Raw genomic sequence first — 25,895 nt, 5'->3', positions numbered from 1 at the left:
AGATCAATAAATTCAAGTATAAATCAAACTTTCTAGGGAAAGAAAAATTATAAAGCCTTTTTGGTATTATTCCTCAGGCCGTGTTGAGACAACTAGTGCCCACTGTAAATGCATAATAGAAAAGATTTGGGATGGTGTGAGACTTTGGCCCTGTATGCTTAGTTGTACAGTTTAGTGTTATGGAATTGGACTGTTGGGCAACACTAGAACTTGCATTCGGGTTATATTTTGAAATTTTTGTAGAAATCAGTATTCATACTAACAATTTTTACTTCACGATACTGCTGTAGATGTGTTGGTGCAGAATAACATGTTATTCCTTACTCCGAGTATAGCACTGCTGGTTCAAAAATCATAACTAATATTTTAAGGTTTTGTATTAGTAGTGGAAGCTTTGTCTTGTAAAAATTAAAATAACTTTCTATGTTATGTTATGATTTGGATGAGCTCAATGGTCTTCCATTGTATTGAGATAATTTCATAAATACCTAGCGATTTCTAAATATCATCAGACAGAAAACCACTGTTTTTACTGGAGATTCACTGTATTTTTTCAGGAAGTTTATACCTGCTTTTTTCTTAACTCTGTTTCAGATAAATGGCACAGTGACAGAAAATATGTCCTTAGCAGATGCAAAAACACTAATAGAAAGGTCAAAAGGCAAGTTGAAGATGGTTGTTCAGCGAGATGAACGAGCTACACTGTTGAATGTCCCCGATTTGTCTGACAGTATTCATTCTGCTAATGCTTCAGAAAGAGATGGTGAGTATAAATAAACTTGATTTCTAGAGGGAGGGAAGAATTCCCTGTGGTGTGAAGATGTGGAATACATAAGTGGGATGTGAGGGTGGGGAGGAGAAGAATTAGGAGTGAAATTGTCATGTGGGTAAACTCTTGTTTGAATGTAATTGAAATCTATGCCTTCAGAAACAATGGAGAAAAAGATAAAGCTCAAATTCTTGCAGTTGTTCTTGCAGGAATATTAAGTTTATTTGTTTTGAAATAATAAACATAAATTTAACATCTCCATAAAAATTCTCTGCAAAAGCTTATTTCCATTTGAGCAGGTCACACCACCATTTTAATTACTATCATTTCATGTAAAAACAACTTTTATTTAACAGACATTTCAGAAATTCAGTCGCTGGCATCAGATCATTCCAACCGATCACATGACAGGCCCCGCCGCAGTCGTTCACGATCTCCTGACCAGAGGTCAGAGCCTTCAGACCATTCCAGACATTCTCCACAGCAGCCCAGCAATGGCAGGTGATGGCAGCATTGAATTGTTTTTAAATCAACTATTTAACGTGACGTATAATTTGTAGGAGTGCTTGGATTTATACAGTGTGACAAATGTGACGCAGAACTACGGTAGTAGTAATATAGCACTTCTGCTCTCAGGAGATGCAGCTGATAATGATCCACATTTTCTTAGACATCAGGAGAAATTGAACCTATAACTTCATTGTTAATCCTTTTTTTTTAAACATAATCTTAGAGCGTGGTTATATGAATGACAATGCAAGTTTGATAGTGATATATGTTACTGAAGCATATGCAATTGTATTTTGGTTTTAGAAAGCAGTTAGCTGCCAAGATCCAAGATAACTAGTAGCACAGTTCCTGTTGAATGTCCAGCCTGCATAAACTCGTTGAAATCTTTCTTGATTTGGGCGTAAGCTTTTTATTTTCCTCACTAGCCTGCTTTGAAAGTTATCTTATGTTTCTGAATACATTGAATTCCTACAAAACAAGGTATCTTGCACAGCATATCTAGCTTTTGGAATGACTATTTTAATATTTGAACTTGGTAGTGGGACTTTTATGATAATTCTGAAGTAGGCAAGTCTAGTTTTGTATGAGTTCAGAGAAAGGTAATCTGTTGTGTGGTTTGGAATTTTTTCTTCTGCCATGTGACATTTCAGGCTTGAATAACTTAAATCTGTCCTGTTTTACATTTCCACAGTTTGTTGGAAGTGGACATTTTAGTTTATTAGAATAGAATTTTAGCATTGCATTTTAGATTTTATGAAGTATTTGTAAGAGAAAACTTTACCTTCTGAGTGTTCATAGGTGATGGAGCAAAAGTTAGAATTGATCTGTTGCAAATTCCAAATACAGAGCCTATATTTGAAGATCTTTAGATGCTGCCAAAAATTCTGAGAAACAAATTGCAGCTGGCTGTTCATAAAACTAAGATGTGCCTGACGCCAGATGAATAACACTTTTTTTTGCCGAAGGGGAAAGTAACACACTTTCAAGGTTTCCAGAGTTTTTCAAGGGTGAATAAAACTGCAAGACAGATCTTACCTGCATGTACATCGAGTTGGGGTTATGGATTACAGACCTTTTTGCTTCTCTTCCATGTATGTTGGCTGTTTGGAGGGACCACAAGGCATGAAATTTTGTTTTCAAGTAGGAGCCCAATATTAGTGGGAAAAACTTAAAAGCAGGGTTCCGTATACAGGGATTTGATTGTGAAGGTTGAGGTCTCTGTCAGACTTAAAACCTTTATTTTGTGACGTGTTTCTAATGCAGTGTGAAAAAGGCTGGGGGGGGAAGGAATCCATCAAAACTGAAACTTACTGTGGTGTTAGTGCTTTCCTGTCCTATTACAGTGGCTTAGGTAGATGGTCACTTCCTCCCTATGGACTACACTGTCAGAAGAATTAAATCCTTCCTGAGAAGGAACTTTGAAGTTATCTCAACTCTGAATGCATCCGCTATATCTGCTTTATGAACAAGAGCTACCTTGGCATGGATTGACTTCCTGTTGGACATGTCCCTTTCAAGATCAGAAAATCTGGGCCTGAGCCACATAAACAAAACAAAATATGTTAAAAGCAACTTCTCTTTATAGTGATTGTTTGTGCAAGTTCAGATCTGCTGTAAGATCAGATTAGTTGCAACGGCTTAGTTTTTTAAAATTTGGTGAAAAATCTGGAGAAAAAGAAAAGATGGAGATCAATAATCTGAGGAAGAAAAGGTGCAAAAAGTCCCCAAGCTGAGCCTAAGGAGGACATTAAAAATGTCCTGAAGATAATGAGTCTAAATACTCTGTTCTGCCAGGTGTTTGCACATTAATGAGGAAATTCCAGGGAATCCTCAGTCCTTTCATACAAGCTTAACTACAGACTGACACCTTTTAGGTGTGCGCTAGAGCACAGAAATCTGCCAGCAGACGTGCTGCAGTATTGCTTCATGGTCTGGCAGGGTCTTCAGTGTTGTCCATCTTTCAGTATTCCATACTGGTGTGTACACCAGTGTGCCTGCAGTTTTCCCAGATACAGAATTCTAGTGATGATTGCTATTTGAACATTCTGTCAAAGCATTACATAGCAATTGTGTTTTTCTTTAGTCCAGAGGAAGTTCACAGATGTCTCTTCAACAGTTTTTCTACAACTTGAATTCTAGAACATACTCTTTACTAATACAGAGGATTGATTAATTACTTAGGAACACGCTTCTTATTGTCTTCTCATGCTAAACAGTTTGAGATGTGCTAAAAACACATTTGGAAATAGCCTACATGTGCATATTTTTCAAAACATTTCCTGTGCAAAGAAACATTCTAACTGTGTGTCGCAGATGGTATTTTTTTGTTCTGAAGTAATAGCCGCAGTTGATGGCACTACTGTGTAGCTGACTGCATTGTGACTGAAGGTTATTTAAAAATGCTCGTTAGGCATACTTTAAAAAAAATGGAGGAGCTTCTGTTGAGCACTGGGAAATGCTTGGAAACAGGCAGGGAAGGCTTATTGGGAAACTTACTTTAATACCTCATTAACTAGTGCTTATTACCCAAAAATCTTTGGACGGGGAGGGGAATTAGTTGTAGTTTCACTGCTAGAGGACTTTTTGTTTATAAGACACTTAGTATGTATTTAAAGAACTAAATGTATGTGTCTGTGTTTAACAATCCAGGAACTATTTTCAAGGGAATGAGGAGTCCAGTCGCATTTAAGTGTAGTGCTGGAGGTAATACATAAGCTTTTAGCTTATGCACTTAATTTTATGTATAAATGAAAATATGCTGGAAATCTGAAAGAGGAATAAGAAGACTTTTATCAGTGAAGTCTGGGAACAGAATAGAGGGATAAATGCTTGCTTTTCTTTTTGCTAGATATAATGGTTTTGGCATCATTTTAATCAACTCCAGAAGCCCCCCCAAAAGGGTTTATCTGAATGAAAAAAGATACAAAGAGGTTTGTTTTTTTTTTTTTAAATTAGGCTGCTGTGCTTGTTTTACCAATGACTTATAACAGTATGGTTGTGTATAATGCACGAGTGCCTATGTCTTCCAGATTGTTGTGGTGATTGCAGTATTTTTCTGTATTCTGGGTTTATTGAGCTGCCTTTAGGTGCGCAGTTTTAGAACTGGCAGAAGAAGGTGCTGAGAAGTCTTAGTATGTCTTGGCTGAATAGCTAAGGTTTGTTTCTGAGGTTTCAAACTTTCTCATCGCTTCAGGAAAGCATGTTCTGCTTATATTTAGATGTTTACGGTTTTTTTACTCTCACCCATCTTGCATGAGTAGACTTGCTGGGATCTGTTTTCTTAAGTCATGCTTCCAACTCTTGAAGTATCAGTTCTGCTTACAATAAGCAGTCTTTACTCTGTATAATAGCATTCTTTGGATACATTTGTACTTTATGGAAAATGATACTCAGTATTGTCTCATAGCACCATCTAGCTGTTCGTGGTGAAAAACTTTTGGTGTGTCGTCCCCGCCCCATACAGCCTCTCCTTTGGGAAGAGATGGACTTGCACCTACTGACTAAGCCGTTGCTTTCTTTGAGGAAGTACCTTTTTTCCTCTCCTTGCAATTAAGTCTGATATTACATAAAAAGCTGTGATGTGTTTGTGTCTGTCTTCTCTCAAATACTTTTTATATCCTTGCTTACTTGCCAAATCTCAGGAATTGGATAGGTATTTTAAGCATCTCAGAACCTTTTTTTCAAAGAATGTACACGCTCTGGAACTTACGCTGTCTCTTTGGTATATTAATCTACTTTTGCTCATTATTAAGGTACACCTGCTCCAACCCTATTAAATTATTTGTTACTCAGTAGATAGCAGTGTAACAGTTAACATTTCAACCTACGGCGTATGTTCTGTTCAGTTCTGCTGTGGTACAACTGGTTGCTTTACCTTTGTATAGAAATATAAGAATAACTTACCTCTTAAGCTAACAGCATAGCAGTTACGTTCTTGTAAGCTTTAGTTGCTCTCATTTAAAGAACAAGAGATACATTTTTACTTTTTAACTTGTCATATATGCCTTTGTTTTTTGCTGTAAGCATGTATAGGAAATATATAAGAAGCAGCAAGTTGTCTTTTTACTAAAGTGCATAGATGACTGAGTGTATGGGAAGCACTGCTGTCTTGTGATAGCTGTGGATTGAAGGCCTCATCATCTCTGAAGACTAAGAAATCAGGGGCATGTTTGTGTTCTACCTTTTATCTCTGCAAAGCCATACGAAGAGCCACAGCAGCAGCATATGTGTTCCAGGGCGGCTGCCATACAAAGGAGCAGATAAATTAGCTTGATCACGCAAAGCCGAAGAATTAAGTCTAAAAATTCATGATCTCTACAGGGAGGGGTGAGAAAAAGACCATTGTAACTGCTCTGCTTGCCTTCTTCCCTTTGCCTCTCAATTTCTTGAATAGCCTTTGATATACGGCACATGTATGACTTTGGCGCTTGAAGCGGAGAGCAGTCTGTTTCACCATGTCCTTCCTCTTTCTAAATAGCCGTATCTAGAGAAGTCCTTGATTAACATGAAGTTTAGCGACAAAATGCTCAGATTTAGAAATGGTAAAAATCATTAATAATGTGATAATGTAAGAACAAAAACTTGTTTAGTAGTAATTAGTAATTCCTTACCCACCAAACCTGAACGTCATGAATGAAGCTATTTGTTAGTCTTAATGTACCAAGGTCATAGAAACAATTCTGTATGCAGAGTGGAATCTTTTTTTCTGATATAGTCTTCGAAGCAGAGAAGATGAGAGAATGACTAAACCGGGGGCTGTCTCTACACCTGTAAAGAATGCGGATGATACTTCTAAAACTATGGAAGAGGTGGCAGTTGAAAGAACTGAAAAACAAACTCCACCACTCCCAGGTAAAAGTATTAAAATGCATTGATTATGCATGTTGTTGAGAATGGGTGACAAGCAAAGACTTTAAGCCATTGCAGATTTGTGGAATGATTTCTAAAGTCTTAGAACAGACCAGGTCCTAATTATTTTTATTTCTGAATATGAACAGTCTTTGTAACCATAACCCCATTTAGAGTTTTGGTCTTGAAAACCTAAGCTGTGAGGTCTGCCCATTATGTAGGGGTGAAACTGTGGTGCTTAGAGCTGTATTTGTAGGTGATGGTCATAAAGAGTTTTGTCTTGTTTTCTCAAGCAAGATTCAAATACGTCATTTCTTTTCTGAGTCAGGTATTAGACTGGTTCTTATGGGTTACTGTAGCAGACTGTATTTCAACAAGGAAGTAGTTACCCTATTTAGAACTACTGTTCGCAAGACAACTCAAAACACTCTGAAATGTTTTGTTACTGTAGCACTTTCTAACTACAGTCGTGGACCAAGAAGGCGTTTTAACGAGTGTGGTACAACTAATAAAACCAGAACAAAATCTCATTACTTTTTTCCCAAAAGGGAAGGATAAGCTAAATCACAGCAGATAAAAGCCAGGTGGTATAAAAAAAAAAACCAACAAAAAAAAAACATAAGATGATACGGTGACAGGACACTGTTCTGGACAGGCTGACTTATGTTTGTTTACAGAATGAGGCACTTCAGTGAAATTATAAGTGGAGAAAGAGGAGCTGTGTAGATGTGTTAGAGGGATCTGTTCTTGAAAGGCTGGGTGGAATGAGAAAAAGCACATTCAAGCTTGAAAATATTTGAAGACTTTAAGGGATGAACAGTGACACTTCTGCATGTAGTATTTAGTAGCTCAGTGAAGAAATAGAAGAGCTATGATGTTGATAGTCTCTGTTCTGATTTTCAAGATTTTTCAGTAGGTTTTCTGATGCAGCAGCCATTATTACAGAGGTTGTCATGGGAGGTGACCTTTTGCAATAGTGTTATGAAAAGATGCAAATTAAGTAAGTTTATATTTGCCAAGACAGAAAAAGGTTGTGGTAGTGAGATTAGAAAGATGAATTCTGTATTTCTGTAAGATATTAAAGGTTAATAATTGGCATAATAAAAAGCCAGCCAGGATAGGAGCCCCTTGAGATGGTTCTTAATTCAAAGTGATGTGCTAATAATTGGTTTGAGGGACTGGCAAGCAGGTAATAAGTACTGTGGGGATTTTGTTGGTTAGTGGAGGGGAAGAAATGTTCTGTTCTTGAGTGAATGGGAAGAAGCACATGGAAATACATAGTTTTGATGGGAGGAGATGTAGGCCTGTACAGAAAGATAATATTTGAATTGGTGTCTGTAGATAAAATTAAATTGCCGTAGTATATAGCCTGAGATAAAAAGGTGCACTAAAGGGCATAATTCTTGAACAGCCTGAGAAAGGTCTAGGGAAATGAGTCTTTCAAATACGGTAATGAAAATACGGTTAGAAAAGTAGTTGGCAGATTCTGTGACAGTTTGCTGCTTAGACAAAGGCCAAGGCTACTGTCATGGTTCATTGTGTGAAAGGAGGGTGGAAGGGAGAGTATTTGTTCAGAGGGATCATTGGAGGCTTAGGCTAGGAAAGGGTCGTTAGAGACTTAAAGGAAGGGCTGTGTTATAATGTGATTTTTGTCCTCACCATACAGTAAAAGGCGTTATTACTGTATTGTCTGAAATTCCTAACTTCAAACTAGTCCGTTCAGTGATTTGAAAGGATGACGGCAACAGTTGTTGGGAAGATCAGGGATACCAGACTAGTTCAAAGCCAGCCTAGTTTGAAGTAAACTTTTTTCAAGTGTGCAGAGATAAGCCTTAAATACAAATTCTTCTAACATGAGCAGCCACGTATCAGGGAAGAGCCCCTGTTTGTGTTCATTACGGAGGGAAGACTGCAGTGGCAGTTTCCTCCCAGTGACTCCAGAGAATGTATACAGCAGAGCTGTGGTACGTGCTTATCTTTAAGAGCCATCAGCTGGACCAAAAGAAGTGTTGAAATCTGCTGACCTCAAGGCATGCAGCAGTAGTTAGTGTTTGTGGTATTTTTGTTTCAAAAATTGAATTCTTGAGGGAGAGAGCCAATGGAAAATGAACAAGTTACATTTGATAAATCAAGGTGAGAAACAGCAAGGTTGAAAGTGGTCTTGAGAGTATGAAGCATTCTGGTTCTTGCAGTTGTATGATGTTCAGAGTACTTAATGAAGTACAAAGGAAGTTCTGGGTTTTTTGCTGAAGTGATAATTAGGCCAGTAATCGTGCTGCTTTGAAAAGCACAGTGAGAGTTTCTTCTGTTGTAAGTTGCTAATATTTCACTTTTTAGCTCTAAGTGGGTTTAAGAGGAAGGCTGCTGAAGTCATGAAGCTCTTAAGCTAAGCTTTGCTTTCTCATCTTTAGATGACCAAATGGACATTTGAAATCTTTTAATATTTTAATAGAACCAAAGCCAGTGTATGCACAAGGAGGTCAGCCAGATGTGGATTTACCAGTCAGTCCATCTGATGGTCCTTTACCCAATTCAACCCATGAAGATGGAATGCTTCGGTAATGTAACTCTAAACTCTATTCGAATCTGCCTGGTCCTTGAGCAAACCAAGCTTTTATCCAAGATAATGAATAACCTGCGTAAATGGTCTGATGTAAAGTCCAATATGCTGTCCTGACACATCTGTTCAGAAATACTGGAATGAAGACTTCATGTTTATTCCTGAGTGTTGTTGGCACTGACATTGTGTCATAGAGCAAGTCTGTTAATTTTCTATGGAAATTAGCAGTTAAAATAATCAACTGGTGAAAAGAATTTGCAGTGATTGTCTCTCCCTGGGCACCCCTACCCCTCCTGCCCCGTCTCCCTCTCCAGAGAGAGGAGAGATACTGTACCATATTCTTTTCCTTTCATAATAATTGGAGAGCAATGAATAACAGTCACTGCAGAAATGTGCAAAGTCATGACGTGGAAATGAGTCAACTCCCAGTTCAGCTGGGATCTCCTTTGTGGACATTAGTGTATGTGAGAGTAGATTCTAGTTTGGTTTTGTCTCACATTAATCTTAATCTATTTAGAGCTAAAGTAGGTCTATATGCCAGCACAGCTCTTTAAAAGGAGGAATTTTTTTGGAAGAGAGTGTCAAAATGCCTCACTTAAATCACCGTATGAGTGTAGGACAAATGAACCCCACTAAACAAGTAAATGCAGGTGGGTTTTTTGAAGTGCCACTAGTGAGTGTGTGTAATGCTGCAGTTGATAAGCACTTAATGGTATGTATAGCATAATATCCTCCCATTGAAATTATAGGCAAATTAGTTCTTTGCATGTGTTCAGTCTCAAATTTACTAGGATGTTGTATGCTATTATACCTATAAGTGGAATATTTCCTTAATCTCTAGGCCAAGCATGAAACTGGTAAAATTCAGAAAAGGAGATAGCGTGGGCTTGCGACTAGCAGGTGGCAATGACGTTGGCATATTTGTAGCTGGTGTTCTGGAAGACAGCCCTGCAGCGAAAGAAGGATTAGAGGAAGGGGACCAAATTCTCAGGGTATGTAAAAAACAATAACAGTACAGTAACAGTTTTGTTGTACCAAAGTACGTTTTCTTTCTGTAGTATTATGTCGCTTTTGTAGTTCATACAATTTCTTTTCCTGTGTATACTGATTAGATGACTTAAGAGCAGCACAGTCTCCTGTTGCTGTACTGTTGCTAGGAAGGTTAGTAAGTTTTGCATCCAGTTTCTTAGACTAATGCAGTGGGCAGTTTTGTTTAGTTGTTTGGGTTGTTTTAACAGTTGAGTCACTATATTGTCAAAGGGCTCTGTGTGTTACTAATGTTTGTGGGTGCTCCAGAATGCTGATCTAAAGAATGAAAAATGAACAGCTACCTATTGTTATGGAAGCTATGCTTTTATCAAGAAATAAAATGGGACTATTTAGAGGTACAAGTTACATCTTGAGATACATGCACTTGGGGGGTATGTGTATGAAACCGAATTAAAAAAAAATCGTAGCAACAAGTTTATTCAGATTTCTCATTGTATAGTTAAATCTCTGTTATAATGTTGTATGCTGAATCAAATTGATTACTTCATTGATACCAGGTAAATAACGTAGACTTCACAAATATCATCAGAGAAGAAGCTGTCCTTTTTTTACTTGATCTTCCTAAAGGTGAAGAAGTAACCATTTTGGCACAGAAGAAAAAAGACGGTAAATATTTGTATATTGGTAGCAATGCAGTAGACTGCTTGGAACAACATTAAAAAGTATGGGGAATGATGACTAACTTCTGGCTTGGAGGAAATCGGCACCTTATGAACACTATTACATTCTTTTGGTTTGGGATAGGTTACTACTACAAATGGACTAGATGGTGATATTGTAACAGTACACTCCCCTCCCTAAACAAACAAAACCCCAGACAAACAAACAAACAAAAATCCCTAGCATCTGACAGAAGTATTGGCATTAAATCCTGGGGGGAGCAGGAGAGTCTGTTGTAGTTACGCTATTGAAAACGAGTGACTACACTGATGTATAATGAAAATACAGTTAGAAAAGTAGTTGGCAGGTTCTGTGACAGTTTGCTGCTTAAACAAAGACCAAGGCTACTGTCATGGTTCATTGTGTGAAAGGAGGGTGGAAGGGAGAGTATTTGTTCAGAGGGATCATTGGAGGCTTAGGCTAGGAAAGGGGAAATCATGCCTGACCAATCTGATAGCTTGCTACGATGGCATGACTGGCTGGGTAGACGAAGGGAGAGCCGTGGATGTTGTCTACCTCGACTTCAGCAAGGCTTTCAACACGGTCTCCCATAACATCCTCCTAGGGAAGCTCAGGAAGCGTGGGCTGGATGAATGGTCGGTGAGATGGATTGAGAACTGGCTGAATGGCAGAACTCAGAGGGTTGTCATCAGCGGCGCTGAGTCTAGTTGGAGGCTGGTAACTAGTGGTGTCCCCCAGGGGTCAGTACTGGGCCCAGCCTTGTTCAACTTCTTCATCAACGACCTGGATGAAGAGTTAGAATGTACCCTCAGCAAGTTTGCTGATGACACAAAACTGGGAGGAGTGGTGGATACACCGGCAGGCTGTGCTGCCATTCAGTGTGACCTGGATAGGCTGGAAAGTTGGGCAGAGAGGAACCTGATGAAGTTCAACAAAAGCAAGTGCAGGGTCCTGCACCTGGGGAGGAGCAACCCCATGCATCAGTACAGGCTTGGGGCGGACCTGCTGGAGAGCAGCTCTGTGGAGAGGGACCTGGGTGTCCTGGTGGACGACAGGTTAACCGTGAGCCAGCAGTGTGCCCTGGCTGCCAAGAAGGCCCATGGCATCCTGGGATGCATCAAGAGGAGTGTGGCCAGCAGGTCGAGGGAGGTTCTCCTTCCCCTCTACACTGCCCTGGTGAGGCCTTATCTGGAGTACTCTGTCGAGTTCTGGGCTCCCCAGTTCAAGAAAGATGAGGAGCTACTGGAGAGAGTCCATCGGAGGGCTACAAGGATGATGAGGGGACTGGAGCATCTCTCCTACGAGGAGAGGCTGAGGGAGCTGGGCTTGTTCAGCCTGAAGAAGAGAAGGCTGCGAGGGGGCCTAATATATACTTACAAGTATCTGAAGGGTGGGTGTCAGGAAGATGGGGCCAAGCTCTTTTCAGTGGTGCCCAGTGACAGAACAAGGGGCAATGGGCACAAACTGAAGCACAGGAAGTTCCGTCTGAACATGAGGAAGAACTTCTTCCCTCTGAGGGTGACGGAGCACTGGAACAGGCTGCCCAGGGAGGTTGTGGAGTCTCCTTCTCTGGAGATATTCAAGACCCACCTGGACAAGGTCCTCTGCAGCCTGCTTTGGCAGGAGGGTTGGACTAGATGACCCACAGAGGTCCCTTCCAACCCTGACCATTCTGTGATTCTGTGTGTGTGCACACACAAACCCCTTTCCCAGTAAGATTCATGCCTTCCAGGGGAACTGAATTAAGCTTGCACTAGCACCAAATTTCTGACCATGAAAGCTAAATTCATGTTGGTAGAGTTTGCTATTAATAGTTATACTGCTCAAAATAGAGCAACTCTGAGACATTAAGGCTTCTTGAAGTAGTACTGTGTATTTAAAACAAGGAGAACTAGGGTGAGACACTGCTTTGAGTAATTTTTGTGAGCATTAGGACATCACTTGAACTTACATAATGCTTTATATTTTGGTGGTTTCTTTTTCTTTTTTTCAGTTTATCGTCGCATTGTTGAGTCAGATGTAGGGGATTCTTTCTATATCAGAACTCATTTTGAATATGAAAAGGAATCTCCTTATGGACTAAGTTTCAACAAAGGTGAAGTGTTCCGGGTGGTGGACACTCTGTACAATGGCAAACTGGGCTCATGGCTGGCAATCCGAATCGGCAAGAATCATAAAGAAGTGGAAAGAGGTATCATACCTAACAAAAATAGGTACGATCTTAAAATACTTCAATTGCTGTTTTAAAACTACAATTTTAAGTTCTGCATCTGTATAATGAATCATAGAATGGTTGGGTTTGGAAGGGACTTTAAGGATCATCTGTTCCAACCCCCTTGCCATGAGCAGGGACATCTTCCACTAGAGCAGGTTGCTCAGAGCTCCATCCAACCTGGCCTTGAACACCGCCAGGGAGGGGGCAGCCACAGCTTCTCTGGGCAACCTGTGCCAGTGTTTTACCACCCTCATGGTGAAGTACTTCTTCCTAATATCTAATCTAAATCTGCCCTCTTTTAGTTTACAGCCATTCCCCCTTGTCCTATCACTACACACCCTTGTGAGAAGTCCCTCCCTATCCTTCCTGTAGGCCCCATCAGGTACTGGCAGGCTGCTGTAAGGTCACTCCAGAGCCTTCTCTTCTCCAGGCTGAACAGCCCCAAGTCTCTTAGCCTGTCCTCATAGGAGAGGTGTTCCAGCCCTCTGATCATCTTTGTGGCCCTCCTCTGGAGCCGCTCCAACACATCCATAATGAATGATTGGACTTGTCTGCAGGACACTAGTTTATAGAACTGGTTCAGTCAGAAAAATTGACAAAGTGTTAAAACAAATCGAAGTTAAAGTAAATCCACAGATCAGATGTTTGTGCTCTTGTACAGCCCACAAAAACCTTATAACTTGCTTTTCAATACAAGAGACACAGCTATATAAAGCATTAGAAATGTGATACCCACCTCAGTAGTTCAGTCATATACTTTCTAATACAGAAATAAGGCTTGATTCAGCAGGTAGTAGTGGTTTTTTGGAAGTGTAAGCTTTCTTGTAAAGCATCACTTCAGAAGCTCATTTCCTTGATAACTGGTTGGGATTTGTTGTCATCTTAGAGCTGAGCAGCTAGCTAGCGTACAGTACACGCTTCCGAAGACAGCAGGAGGAGATCGAGCAGATTTTTGGAGATTCCGAGGTTTGCGTAGCTCAAAAAGAAATCTCCGAAAAAGCAGAGAAGATCTTTCTGCCCAACCTGTTCAGACAAAGTTTCCTGCCTATGAAAGAGTTGTTCTTCGGGAAGGTATGGCTTTATTCTTACTGTTGCATGTTAACAGGTTGGTGTGATTTGCTTTGTATTAGCCTATATATTTAAGAATAAATTGCACTTGTTTTAAGCAATCAATATATTTTGACTTTTTTTTTTCTTCTAGCTGGATTTCTTAGGCCTGTGACCATTTTTGGTCCAATAGCTGATGTTGCGCGGGAGAAACTCGCTAGAGAAGAACCAGATATCTTTCAAATTGCAAGTAAGTGTGAGATCAGGTTTTTCTGCAGTCAGCTTTTTCTAGATAGTTGGCTTCTACATTATTACTTCAGCTGTTCACATGTTTAACAAGATGTTGACAATATAAAGGAACAGACTAAATGTAAGCTTTTTCACTGTTTGCTTACATATAATTAATACTCTGAAGGTAAAAGTAATATTAGTCCTATTTATAGCCTTCTCAAATTTCGTTTTAATTTGGTATCCTATTGTCCTATTTCTAAGCACTTTTGTAAAGATATAGTGATTTTTATGGTCAAATCGGTGGGTAGATTTTTGTGTATTATTTTGAAGCAGAAGTGTCTTCAATCTGAATTGACAATTTGAGGTATGAAATGGTTTGTTTTATCTTAACGAAGGAATGTAGAATGTGTTGTAAACTTACAACAGATTTTTACTGTGTCCTCTTTGACAGAAAGTGAACCAAGAGATGCTGGTACTGACCAACGCAGTTCTGGCATTATTCGTCTTCACACTATAAAACAGATAATCGATAGAGTAAGTCTTCTGTTGTCACTGTACTTTTAACGCAAGAGGAGTAAAACTGGTATTGTCAAGTAAAGTGTTGGGTGTTTTAAATGTAAAACAACTGATGAGTGTGTTTGCTTTAAAAATAGCTATCACTTTTCTGTTGGTTAATTAAAAAAAAAAAACCAAACACACACCACCCCTTTCCTTTTCCATATTAATAACTGCAGCCTAGAAGTAATTCTAGGCTTTGTTGTGGGGAGTGTTGTTGTCTCTCCATTAAGGCTGTTCTAAGCTGTTTCCTCTTCCGCTTAAAGCCATGGTGTGATATTACAGCTAGAAATTGTTACTTTATTTATGGAGTCGTTAGTCTTCCTCCACCCCAGTTTACAAATCAGTAACTTGACGCCATCTTTTTTGTGCAAGGACTAAGGGAAAGGGTCCTTCGATCTTACTTCCTTATTATCCTTAGAACTTCTGAGATTAGTTTATGATATGGGCTCTACTCTTCACCTTTTTATTTCCTTTCCATAAAACAAACTGCAAGCCTTCCAGATGCGTAAGTGGGGGTGGGGAAAAAGCTTTTCTAGCAGCAAAGTGGGGATACTGTGTGCTGTGTGCTTGAGATAAATCTTGCACTGGATGAAAGCTGGCCAAGTTCTTGCTGTCAGTGATTTTTTAATTATTACTACTTTCTTTTTTAAAGGAAGATTGATGTGTGTAATGAGACTAGGTCTTGTGTTTCAATCTTTTCTTTTTTCCTGTTAGCAGAATACTAATAGAAAACTGCGTATTTTTAGTTTAGTGCCTGCTTCCTTTGAGGAGATTTTTTTTTTAAATTAAAAAGCTTACAGTTACGCAGTCAGTCCTACAGTTCAAAAGCTATGTGCCTATGTAGCCTGGTGTTGGGATTGGGATTGGTTTGGTTTCTGTCATTTTGTTATTCGAAAAGGAAAAGAATTTAAATCAGTACTTTGAAGCAATTATCTATGTGAATAATACAAAACAAATTTGTGGAGGGTGTTTAAAAAAAAATAAATCTAGTCTATAAATGATTCACTTTCTTGCCTCTATCCTTTTTATCACAACAGGACAAACATGCTTTATTAGATGTCACTCCTAATGCAGTGGACCGTCTGAATTATGCCCAGTGGTATCCTATTGTAGTGTTCTTAAACCCTGATTCTAAGCAGGGTGTAAAGACTATGAGAATGAGGTTGTGCCCAGAATCACGAAAAAGTGCCAGAAAGCTATATGAAAGAGCTCACAAGCTACGCAAAAATAATCACCATCTCTTTACAAGTAAGTAATTAGATATATCGGATTAGTATTTCTGAGTGGGAGGGCTAGGCAAGATGAGAGTAACTTCTTCCTCCAGACTTTTCTGCAAATGGACCAAGTCAAGCAGTTATTGACTTGTTCAGGCTTCCCCCGTTCAAGAACCAATAGTTCATTGATGTGTGCATGATTTGCATATGACTGCACAAACATAAAGCAATCAAACATCAAAATGACATTTCTAATAGATCTGGTGGCTTTGCAGGATGATAAGCCAAAATCAAACATTTTAAAAAATAGGAAGATAATGTAAGTTTACTTTTTTTCAGTCTGGGCAAACTGCCGCCTTGCTCTATTCTAAGTTACTGTTAACTTGGTATTTTCTAGGGGATAAAGTGTCCCAAACTGAAATAGACCTTAAGGTTGCTTTGAATACTAATATTTACATTAATACTTAAATCATGTCATTTTAACCCACTAGTTTATATTGCTTCTATTACTGATGGTACAGATCCTTCTCATAGTTCTGCAGAAATCATAAGTCAAACTAACCTGCTGTACTTCTAGCTACCATTAACTTGAATTCAATGAATGAAGGATGGTATGGAGCTCTAAAAGAAGCAATTCAGCAACAACAGAACCAGCTAGTGTGGGTTTCAGAAGGAAAGGTAAGAAATAATGTGTTTGGGGACAAATGACAAAACTTTGAGAGGTTTTTTTGTTCTTTCATTCTTATTGGTATTACAGATATGGGCAGATGCTTGTGGAATGAAATTTGTTGTTTTCTCCTCCTTATTTTGAGCAGCATTTGAAGATCTAAAGCAGTAATGCCTCATGGCTGACTGAACTGCTTAAAACTGATTTGTCACTATGTTAGTGCATTTACTCAGTTAATGAGGGCTGTGCAGTTGTCCTTGTGCACGTAGCAGTGTAGTACGTGAGAGCACTTGCCCATTGTCACTGTTAACTGGAGGATGTATTACTGCTTTGAAGACTTTGCGGGGATTGGGTGCTTATTCATTAAAGAACTTCTGGGTGTTTGCTGCATTGGTACTAGGGGCTGGGACTGCTTGATGATGAATTTATTTTTTCGTTAACTTAAAATCAAGTGGCATTCATGTTTTTTTCTGACCTTTCTGAGAACCGTGTCTCTCAGTTGTGAGAACACAGATACGAAATCGCAAATGAATATTCTGTGTTCCCCACTAAAACTCCCCCTGCTTTGTCAAAGCTGCATGTTGGACTATGCACATTAGATCCATCCTCTTGAAGAACTGATACCAAGCGAAGTGTCAACTACAAGTAAGCAAGTAATGGATCAGCCTGATGCCGTGAAAAGCCAGAGTTAAAGACTCTTCAATAGTCAGAAGACTATTAAGCAGGTGTTCTTTTATTGAAGTGCTGGACACACGGGGGATTTCTCCTCCAATTGTGTGTGTCTGTCCAGGTTAAATGCATAGCCTGTATACAAGTTCTACATACATATTCATCAGAGTCCGAAGAAAAGAATTACATATTCATTATTTTTCTGGGAACTCATTATTATATGCTAATATTCTTTTGCATATGTCTATTTATGACCTCGGGTGGTCATCAGGGGTCTCTGGATGAAGGATACACTCTTCCTCAAAGTGTCCACTGGTTGACCTCTGCTCTTATGCATGCCCAGTTCTGACATCACATATATCATATCTGTCAAGGGTAGTCTGTTCTGGTTTAGTGTTTGTTTTGCCATTCCTTTGTTGTTATGGTTCCACACATCTGCTTCTTCCAAGACTGAGCTATGTAAATAACGTTATTTAGGAGCCTCTTTATCTTCGAGCTTTCCCCTTGCCCACTGCCCCCCAGTAGCAAGTCAGACTTGTTTAAGTACATTATGTAGAAGCCTCTTTATCTTAGAGCTTTCCTGTCCTCTCAGAACAGCAGGGATCTACTTTAGTTTGATTACAGTCACTCTAGTAAGTGGAAATTTTACATTTACAGATACCAAGCTGTTGCTACGTGTTTTTTAATATTTGGATTGTCTTACTGCTCAGATTGAGCTCCTTTCACCGCCTTGTATCTACCTTCAAGTTGATGATTCCAATATCATAGTATCACTTAAAGTGCAGCTTTGTATCTGTCCGTGCACTTTGATTTCCGTAGACACTATACGCTATCGCCTCCATTATACTGAGAATCATTTGACCCTTTAGTAAAATAATTTGAAGAGGTAGACTGCAGAAAAGGCTTTTAAGGTGTAAGCTTAACATCTTCAGTGTTTGAAACCTCATTTCTCCTCCCCTGTGATAGTCAGATTGTTGATTTCTCATACTGTTGCTGTGCTGCTGGATTTGGAATATAACTAACTATATAACTACCAGACTTTCTGTTGTGGTTCTGAACAAGATAAATGCATTCCATTTGTTCAGTTCTTAGTTATTCACAAAAAAATTTCCTGGCTTTACATTGCAAGAAAAAGGGCATTCTTTAAAAGGTGTTTCAATAAATATGTACTCTGATTTTGTTTGACACAGGCAGATGGTGCTACTAGTGATGACCTTGATCTACACGATGACCGGCTTTCTTACCTCTCAGCTCCTGGTAGTGAATATTCTATGTACAGCACAGACAGTAGACACACATCTGACTATGAAGACACAGATACAGAAGGGGGTGCCTATACTGATCAAGAACTGGATGAAACTCTGAATGATGAGGTTGGGACTCCTCCTGAATCTGCTATTACACGTTCTTCTGAACCTGTTAGAGAGGACTCCTCTGGAGTGCATCATGAAACTCAGACTTACACTACTTACGCATCTCACGCTCAGCCACAGCCAAATCTCAGAATAGATTCTTCAGGATTTAAAGCAACTACTTCTCAGCCGGTAAGAAAGTAACTTTATACACTGACCAGTATACATTTACCTCAGGTTGCAAGTTCACTTGAATGGAAAATCCGTGTTTATAGTCTGCTCACCAGTATGGTGAGTGCATACAAGAATCTGTCAATAGTGACAATAGTATGTTAGAATGAATTGGAGAGTCACCTTGCCCTGCCTGTTTTAGTGACTCATGCTGACAGGAGGGGGATTGAAGTACCACTCTACTTTGATTAAATGTTTTACTTTTTTAGTCTTCAACATACTGAATTTCTGGAAGTGCTAGTGCATGATACTTTCAGTACATTTGATTCTACATCTAGCTGCGTTGATCAGAACATCATTTAAAATATTTTAATATGAATGAAAAAGTCATACAGTGATTCAATAGCAGTATATTTAAAATATTTTAAACACTTCACAGAAAGCAGAAGCCTCACCTGCAGTCCCTTACCTTTCCCCGTCGCCTGACTCAAACCCTGCAACCTCATCAACCTCTGCAGTAAATGCTAATGTAAACCTAACTAATGTCAGACTGGAGGAGCCTACTGCTGCTCCTTACAACTCTTATCAACCACAAGCGGGCCCCTTAAGACCATCAAGTACTGAGGGAGCTCATGTAGTCCTAAGAGATCAAGAGCCATCATCCTTATCGCCGCATATAGATCCAGCAAAGGTACCTCTGCCACACTGTTGCGCTGATTTCCTGCTATACATCAAGCTAGCACATGATCTTTTTGTTTTAACCTTTTTTTTTTTGAGAATTGCCTTTAATTTTTTTTCTATAAGAGGTCATGCAGGTTGCAGAAAAAACAGTGCATCTGAATGGCTAAGCATCATCTAATGTTTTGTGTGCATGGCTTCAAACTGTATACTTTTCACTTCTCAAAAAGATGACATTTTTAAGAAAAGGCTTGCGTTCTGTATTTTTGTTCAATTTACATGTGACTTTTTTAGCTTGTCAATGTTCTGCTGTTTATTAATGAGGCCTTGAGAAAAATCTGTTATTTCCCTAAAACAACACTAGATCTTTGTATACTTTAAATCATGCTAAATCCTAGATCGTGAAGATTAATCCAATTTGTTGGGTGACTTTGACTTTATGGACTTCCCCAGCAATGCTGCATGGCCCCCTGACACCAAACCCCAAGGATGAGAGACTGTTACCTTTGTCTTTCCCTTTTAATCTACCCACATGTTTTTCCTTAAAAATAGTGCTGGAAGGGATCTCTTGAATCACTAAGTTCAGCTTCCTGTGATTGCGGGCAACTGCATCAAATTATTCTGCTTTTAAACAAAATTAAAGCAAATATTTAAAACTTAGGTTTGTTTAAAATATTATGTTTCAAATGCAGCTGCTCTTCATTTTAACTGAGAAATATACCTCTCTCTTTTAACAGGTATACCGAAAGGATCCATATATTAGTGAAGATGCATCCAGACAAAGCTATGTCTTAAAACAGCCAGCAATTAATCACCCAGTACAGAGACAGGAAAGAGACACAAATCTGATCTATGAATCCCAGGCTCAGTATGCAGAAAAACAACCAAGTAGGGACTATGAACAGTCAACATACAGGTATGATTCCACAAACTATGTGGATCAATTTTCTCGTGGTTATGAACCTCGCCTACATTATGATGACCGTGTGCCTCCGTATGAGGAGCACTGGGCATATTATGATGAACAACAGCCCTACAACCAAACAAGAACAGCTTATGAAAACCAGCCTCCTAGGGATCTTGATTCCAGACAAAATATTGAAGAGAGCACAGAACGCAGCTATTATCCAGCACAACCTCGTTTTGAGGAACCCCCTCCAATGAGCTATGATGGCAGACCTCGCTACGAGCATGCACCCAAAAACTTCAGCTTACCACAAGTGCGATACGAAGACCAACATACAGTTGGATATGACACGCATGGTAGATACAAACAAGAAGCTCAGCCATACCAGTCAGCCATATCTCGATCTCCTGAACCGAAGCAGTACTTTGACCCACATATAAGGAGCTATGAACAAGGTCCTCCTCAAGCTTACAGCGCTAAAGCTGGACAATATGAGCCTTCTCATAGCACTTCAGGTGTTTCTCTTCCTCCTCCCCCTTCATCACAAACCAAACCAGAAGTTTTGCCTTCTAACAGTAAACCACTGCCTGCACCGCCATCTCTAGCAGAGGAAGAAGAAGATCCAGCCATGAAACCACAGTCTGTGCGAAGCAGGGTTAAGATATTTGAAAGGAGAAGATCACCGTCTTTGGAAAAAATGAAGGACCCAAGTGATACATCAGCTGTCAAGGTAAGTCATTTAAGTTGTTTTAAGTCCTGGTTTTTGCTAGTCAGACTACGTTGCAAGAGGTAAAGTACTGTCTTGGAGAGAAAGCTTTACTGCTTGTGGAATGGCTTCTTAGCAACTCAGCTGCAGTATGTTTTAAAAACAGAAGTTGATAACTTTTGGGAAAACACTGAAGGGGATCTTGTCATGTTGAAAACTCTTCCAATTCATCTTTCACTAGTATTTCATTCTGGTTTTCCTTTTGGGGGAAGGGGGGAGCAGTCTTAGCTTTCTTACTGAAAGTGCTGTATCTTTCTGTACATTAGAATCTGAGAGAATATGCTATGCTTTTCTTTACAGCCTCCAGAACTAGCACCTAAGCCTACACTCACAAGTGTGAGTGGTCCAAAACCAACTTCTCAAAGCCAGTATGAACATGACAAAACAACGTACAGGTAGATGCACAACTGATTAATTAAATTTTAGTTTTCAATATGAGATTTGAGTATTCAGAAAACACATCTTAGTGGTTCAAATTGAAAACTGCAGAGTGTGTCAGTATGGTTTCTGTATAATAAGGTAGGGTATAAAGTCAGTTCTCATGGATGTGATTGCTGGGAAGTGGGGGAAGGGTACAAGAATTTTTTTTTTAGCATTTCTGAGGAAGAAACAGGAAAAAGTAAGATGGAGATACTGGCTATGTTTAATTGAGATAAATAGAAAGCAAAACAAAAGGGAAAGGTAAGGTTATAAAGGGAAGTAAGGATGTTCTTTCTTTATACTATCTCACACCTATTTATTTTACATGTAATATGGATTAAAAAGGCAGGGTATGTAATTATAAGAATTAGTTTTCAGTTGCTTTATTACTAGCTAGGTTATAAAATAGAATTAAAATTCAGGTACTTCATGCTTGTTCAACTGTGCAAGGCAGATGTAAATTATTATTCTTGGTTAGGGCCCCTGAGCCACAGAGACCTCAAGTGAAGTCGCCTGAAGAGATTGTGCGTTCAAATCATTATGATCCTGAAGAAGATGAAGAGTATTATCGAAAGCAGCTCTCATACTTCGATCGCAGGAGTTTTGAAAATAAGCCATCTGCGCAAGTTCCTGCCAGCCATCATTCGGAACCCACTAAACCTATACATTCGCAGAATCAGCTGAATTTCACCAATTATTCTAAGTAAGTTTTGGGGATTTCCTTTTTAATTTGAAAAAGGAGGGAGGCATATAGGACTAAAACAGAAGTTCTGCCTCCATCAATAGAATTCCAGGGGTTCATGGTATCTAATTGAAATTATTTTGTGATTACAAAGTCAGTTTATCTGTTCACATGTGGCTTTAGTTTGGAAACATATAACTGCATAACTTCTTTTTTTGGTAAATGAAATGAAGGCTTTGTGACCTTCAGCATGCTACTTTTGCTTACCACTTACTAACAGAATGTAACAAGGTATTTCCTTAATCTAACGAATACTGAGTGCTTAAACATCTTTCAAAGCCACTGTTTTGGTTTATTCCAGGTCTTTGTGCATTTATGCTGCAGAGAGGCTTGTTCACGTTAGCCGTGTTTGACACTGGGAAACTGAGCCTGTAGGGAATATTGCAGAGGCCAGAACTTAATCTGATGGAAACATCTGTTTCCGGTATTGCTCTGCTTCCTTGATTTGGAACATTTTGATACAGAAATTGCGTGAAAGCTCGTACACAGATTTAGCTCGGGTAAAGAACCGGCTATCTTGAAGGATACTTACGCAAACTTTGTGAATACTGTCCACAGTTACCCACATTGCCAAAATTTGTTTTAATTCAAACTAACAATGCATTTGTAGCTGTTACTGTGAAAAACTGCCTCGGCTTGCTGCATGCAGGCTGAGAACTGGGCATTTTTGAAGGTTTTGATTGCATTCCCCCTTGAAATCTGGGCTGTTCAGGTCAAGCTGAAAATCTGTCAACCTTGATGTAAATGAGATCTTTAGAGTGAAAGAAGAAACTAGCTTGCTGAAGTTCTACAGTGTGAAGTGTACGTGCAAGCTGTCTTTGATGTACTTGATAGGCTGTATTCCAGTGCTTGTCTTAAAGGGTGTGAGCTTGGATGCAGGAATCTTGTTCTTACTTGCGTAAGATTTTCTGTCATCTCTGGTGTCTTCCTCTATGAACTGAGAATATTTGAATCTTTCCAAAAGCTTGATAGGTTTTAAAGGATTCACTTCCTTCTAATCAAGAAGTCTGCATATGGTAACTATTTCTTATTTTACTTTTTTATATGCTAAGGAAGGAATGTGTATAGTAATCTGTAATAAGTTCTGATTCTCAGTCAATAATGTTCTTTATCCTTCCTTTTCACTTGCCCTGTGCCTTCTGTTGGAAAGATGAGAGCATATCTGTACTGCTTTCTGGGTATCATAGGAAGAGACCTAAAAAAAAAAAATAAGTCTTGGTTGGCTTCATAATGCATTGCAGTAGCTTTCAGAATTGCATTCCCATGTACAAAAAAGCAATGCTACCCATAGATCGTCCATTTTTATCTGTAGGCACTTTGCCATCATAAATGCAAATAATGCTTAGGGAGAAATATTGTAAGATTTCATCAAGTAACTGTGAAGATCGTAAATGTCTTCAGATGGAGAGCATTATAAGCTTCTGTTGTACACTTGTTATCCTCTGCAGTGTTGTCACACATTCAGAAAAGCATGAGAGATACACACAGCTATTGAATTTTTTCTGCAGAACAGCTGATAGCTGAGGGAGATTTTTCCATGCTTCTACCTACCACTTCTGTCTTCTGTGACACTTCCGTTATTTGGCTGTTCAGTTCTGGTCTTGTTTTTGTTGTGAGTTTGTGTATGATTTCGGGGCTTATGGGAAGGTGACATCTTGCTGCCACGGAGGAATAAGATAATACTGGTTTTAAGGCTGATAGTTTCATATATCAGGGGACAAAAATGTATTGTGTTTTTTCTTTATAAAAGAATGTAACCCTTAACAGGAAGGGACAGACATGGGAAATAAAACTTACCTAGGGTAGTCCAGTGCAGGTAGACAAGGACTAAAATACTAATGGAAGTGAAAAGAGATAAACAACAACACTACTCGATTGGACAGTACTGCCTCTAGAAGCATGCCGCAGTGTCCTTGCATGGAAACACAAAACAGTTGCTATTTGGAGAAAGCATTCATATTTAGGACTCTCCTTTCACCACCTTCCATTTTGTACCCTGTTACTTGCTTGTTATTCATCTTATTTCCAGTGAATTTAAATGGTGATTATTATTCTGTGAATAAACTCTTCTAAAAATAAACAGGACTAAATTTGGATGACAGAAGAACTGCTGATAATGCAATGTCTTGCTCCTGCATAATCCATATAATGTATTCTGGGTAGGGAGAACAGCTTTTATTTATTCGTGAGCAATAGCTACATCTTCCAGTTCTTAATATTTATGCTAATCATTAAATTATGTGAAGTTATCTGCTACTGTGTAAGTATTGTGAAAGTATTTATTCTTCCCATTACATGTGTACAAATTTGTTTACTCTCTTAATTTGTTGGGGTTTCATTTGCATCATTTAGGAAATTTATGTCACTGCTGAAGCTGCTTTATGTGGGTAGTGCCATATCTGCATGTTAGTTGTCAGTAACTGTAGAATAAGGTATAGCTTGTCTTGATGTGAGAAAATAGAACTTGTAGATGAACATATTTCAGTGGATCTAATTGGAGCAATTTATGAGGCTACTACCCCTGTAGCTGAGTCATGGATTTGTTATGCTTCCTTCAGTGTAGTTACCTGCATTAGCCTGTCATGCTGCAGAATGTTTATCATTTTGGATTGATATATCTGGATTGATTTTGATATTGATACAGCTTTTGATATAGCTTATCAAATTTTGTATGGAGTAAGGTCCAGAGTACTGACATGATCAGTTAGAGCCTCATCTGAGGAGGCAGTGAGGAACAGTGCCCTGTGTTACCTTCTTAAACTGCTCTAGCTGGGCTCTTATGTGTCTGTCAGAGTTGTGGAGTTTTTGAATGGGAAGTGAAGATCAGCAATGCAGTTTAAGTTTTCCGTTGTACACCGAGGTTTATAACCTGTTGCCCGCTGGTTTGTTCTAATGGTTCATTTCTACTTCATTTCAAAATAAAGCAACAGTTTTGTGACAAAAATGAAGTGGGAAACAGCTTGGAAAACAGCATATCAATAATTACAGGAACTCAATTTAGATACAAGCTGTAAGCAAGCATTTTGTTATGGACGACTTTCATTGCATACAGGCTCTGAGCAACGTGGCTGAGATTGTAGCTGACCCTTGGACAGGAGCCTATGACAGAAGAATGTGCTTCATATTAAGCACAGCTTTGTGTTGGTTGTGTTTGTGTTGTCACAACTCCCTCTTCTGCTCCCTCCATCAAAATGTACTACCCTTCCCAATTTTTTAATTCCTCAGAAAGCTGGCAAGCAGTTCTGATGAGGTGTGGAGTGTATTGCATTTTTTCTCCAAGCTTTTGCAGTGCTGGTTAGTATCCCCTCTGGGCATGAGTGGTTTCATGTGGGCAGTTTTCTGAGAAAGCAACTACTACCCACCTGGGAATAAAGACAACAGGGAGTGAGTGTGCAGTAATAACTTCTGTTAGATGAATGGCTTCACATAAATCAGTGGGAATGGAAGCTTATACAGCAGATCTAAAATGATCTTTTTCTTGCAACACTCGTTTCAGGGACACGTTCATACAGATGCTGTTTAGCTAGCTGACCATCACTTGCATCTGGTCATCAAGCAGACTTTCAAAAAAGTTGATCAGCCCTTTTCTTAGTTTCATAATGTACTTCTCTGAAGCGGTAAGACTGTCGGTGTCTAGAACTGTTGTCTGTTACATTTTTATGAGCATACAGAAAGTGCAGGGGTGAGGGAAGGCTGTCCTAATGTAAAATATATTTTCTTCCAACATACAAGCAAGAGAAGTGTTAAAAATCAAGGAAAGGTCATCAATATACTTACAGTTTTCTGTCTCTCCTACTGTTCATAAACAGTTCTTCGAAGATGTCTTTTTAGGAACTGTTAAACACAATCAGAAGCATGTTACAGTGTGGGCTCTGCAACTGGATGAGCTGATAGTGCTAG

General features: G+C 39.1%; 1 protein-coding gene across 10 annotated transcripts in view; it reads left to right on the top strand.

Annotated features, from left to right (window-relative positions):
• Positions 1-25,895, top strand: part of TJP1 (tight junction protein 1) — a 216,182-nt gene that overhangs the window by 179,775 nt on the left and 10,512 nt on the right. For 8 of the 10 annotated variants that reach the window (XM_075431504.1, XM_075431500.1, XM_075431505.1 and 5 more), the window contains 17 exons: positions 595-763; positions 1,126-1,270; positions 5,994-6,130; positions 8,580-8,685; positions 9,529-9,679; positions 10,235-10,343; positions 12,352-12,571; positions 13,460-13,644; positions 13,775-13,870; positions 14,303-14,385; positions 15,447-15,657; positions 16,201-16,301; positions 18,150-18,503; positions 18,922-19,173; positions 19,898-20,797; positions 21,134-21,228; positions 21,732-21,956. In XM_075431504.1, the coding sequence (XP_075287619.1) occupies positions 595-763; positions 1,126-1,270; positions 5,994-6,130; positions 8,580-8,685; positions 9,529-9,679; positions 10,235-10,343; positions 12,352-12,571; positions 13,460-13,644; positions 13,775-13,870; positions 14,303-14,385; positions 15,447-15,657; positions 16,201-16,301; positions 18,150-18,503; positions 18,922-19,173; positions 19,898-20,797; positions 21,134-21,228; positions 21,732-21,956 (3,539 nt within the window). The remainder of the gene's footprint in view (positions 1-594; positions 764-1,125; positions 1,271-5,993; positions 6,131-8,579; positions 8,686-9,528; positions 9,680-10,234; positions 10,344-12,351; positions 12,572-13,459; positions 13,645-13,774; positions 13,871-14,302; positions 14,386-15,446; positions 15,658-16,200; positions 16,302-18,149; positions 18,504-18,921; positions 19,174-19,897; positions 20,798-21,133; positions 21,229-21,731; positions 21,957-25,895) is intronic. The other 2 variants (XM_075431506.1, XM_075431502.1) reach the window with 1 other exon arrangement.

Source organism: Opisthocomus hoazin, chromosome 10, assembly GCF_030867145.1.
Source record: "Opisthocomus hoazin isolate bOpiHoa1 chromosome 10, bOpiHoa1.hap1, whole genome shotgun sequence".
In the NCBI taxonomy this organism is placed as follows: Eukaryota; Metazoa; Chordata; class Aves; order Opisthocomiformes; family Opisthocomidae; genus Opisthocomus; species Opisthocomus hoazin.
The sequence above is the reverse complement of the archived record's forward strand: the minus strand, read 5'-3'. Positions and strand labels throughout refer to the sequence as shown.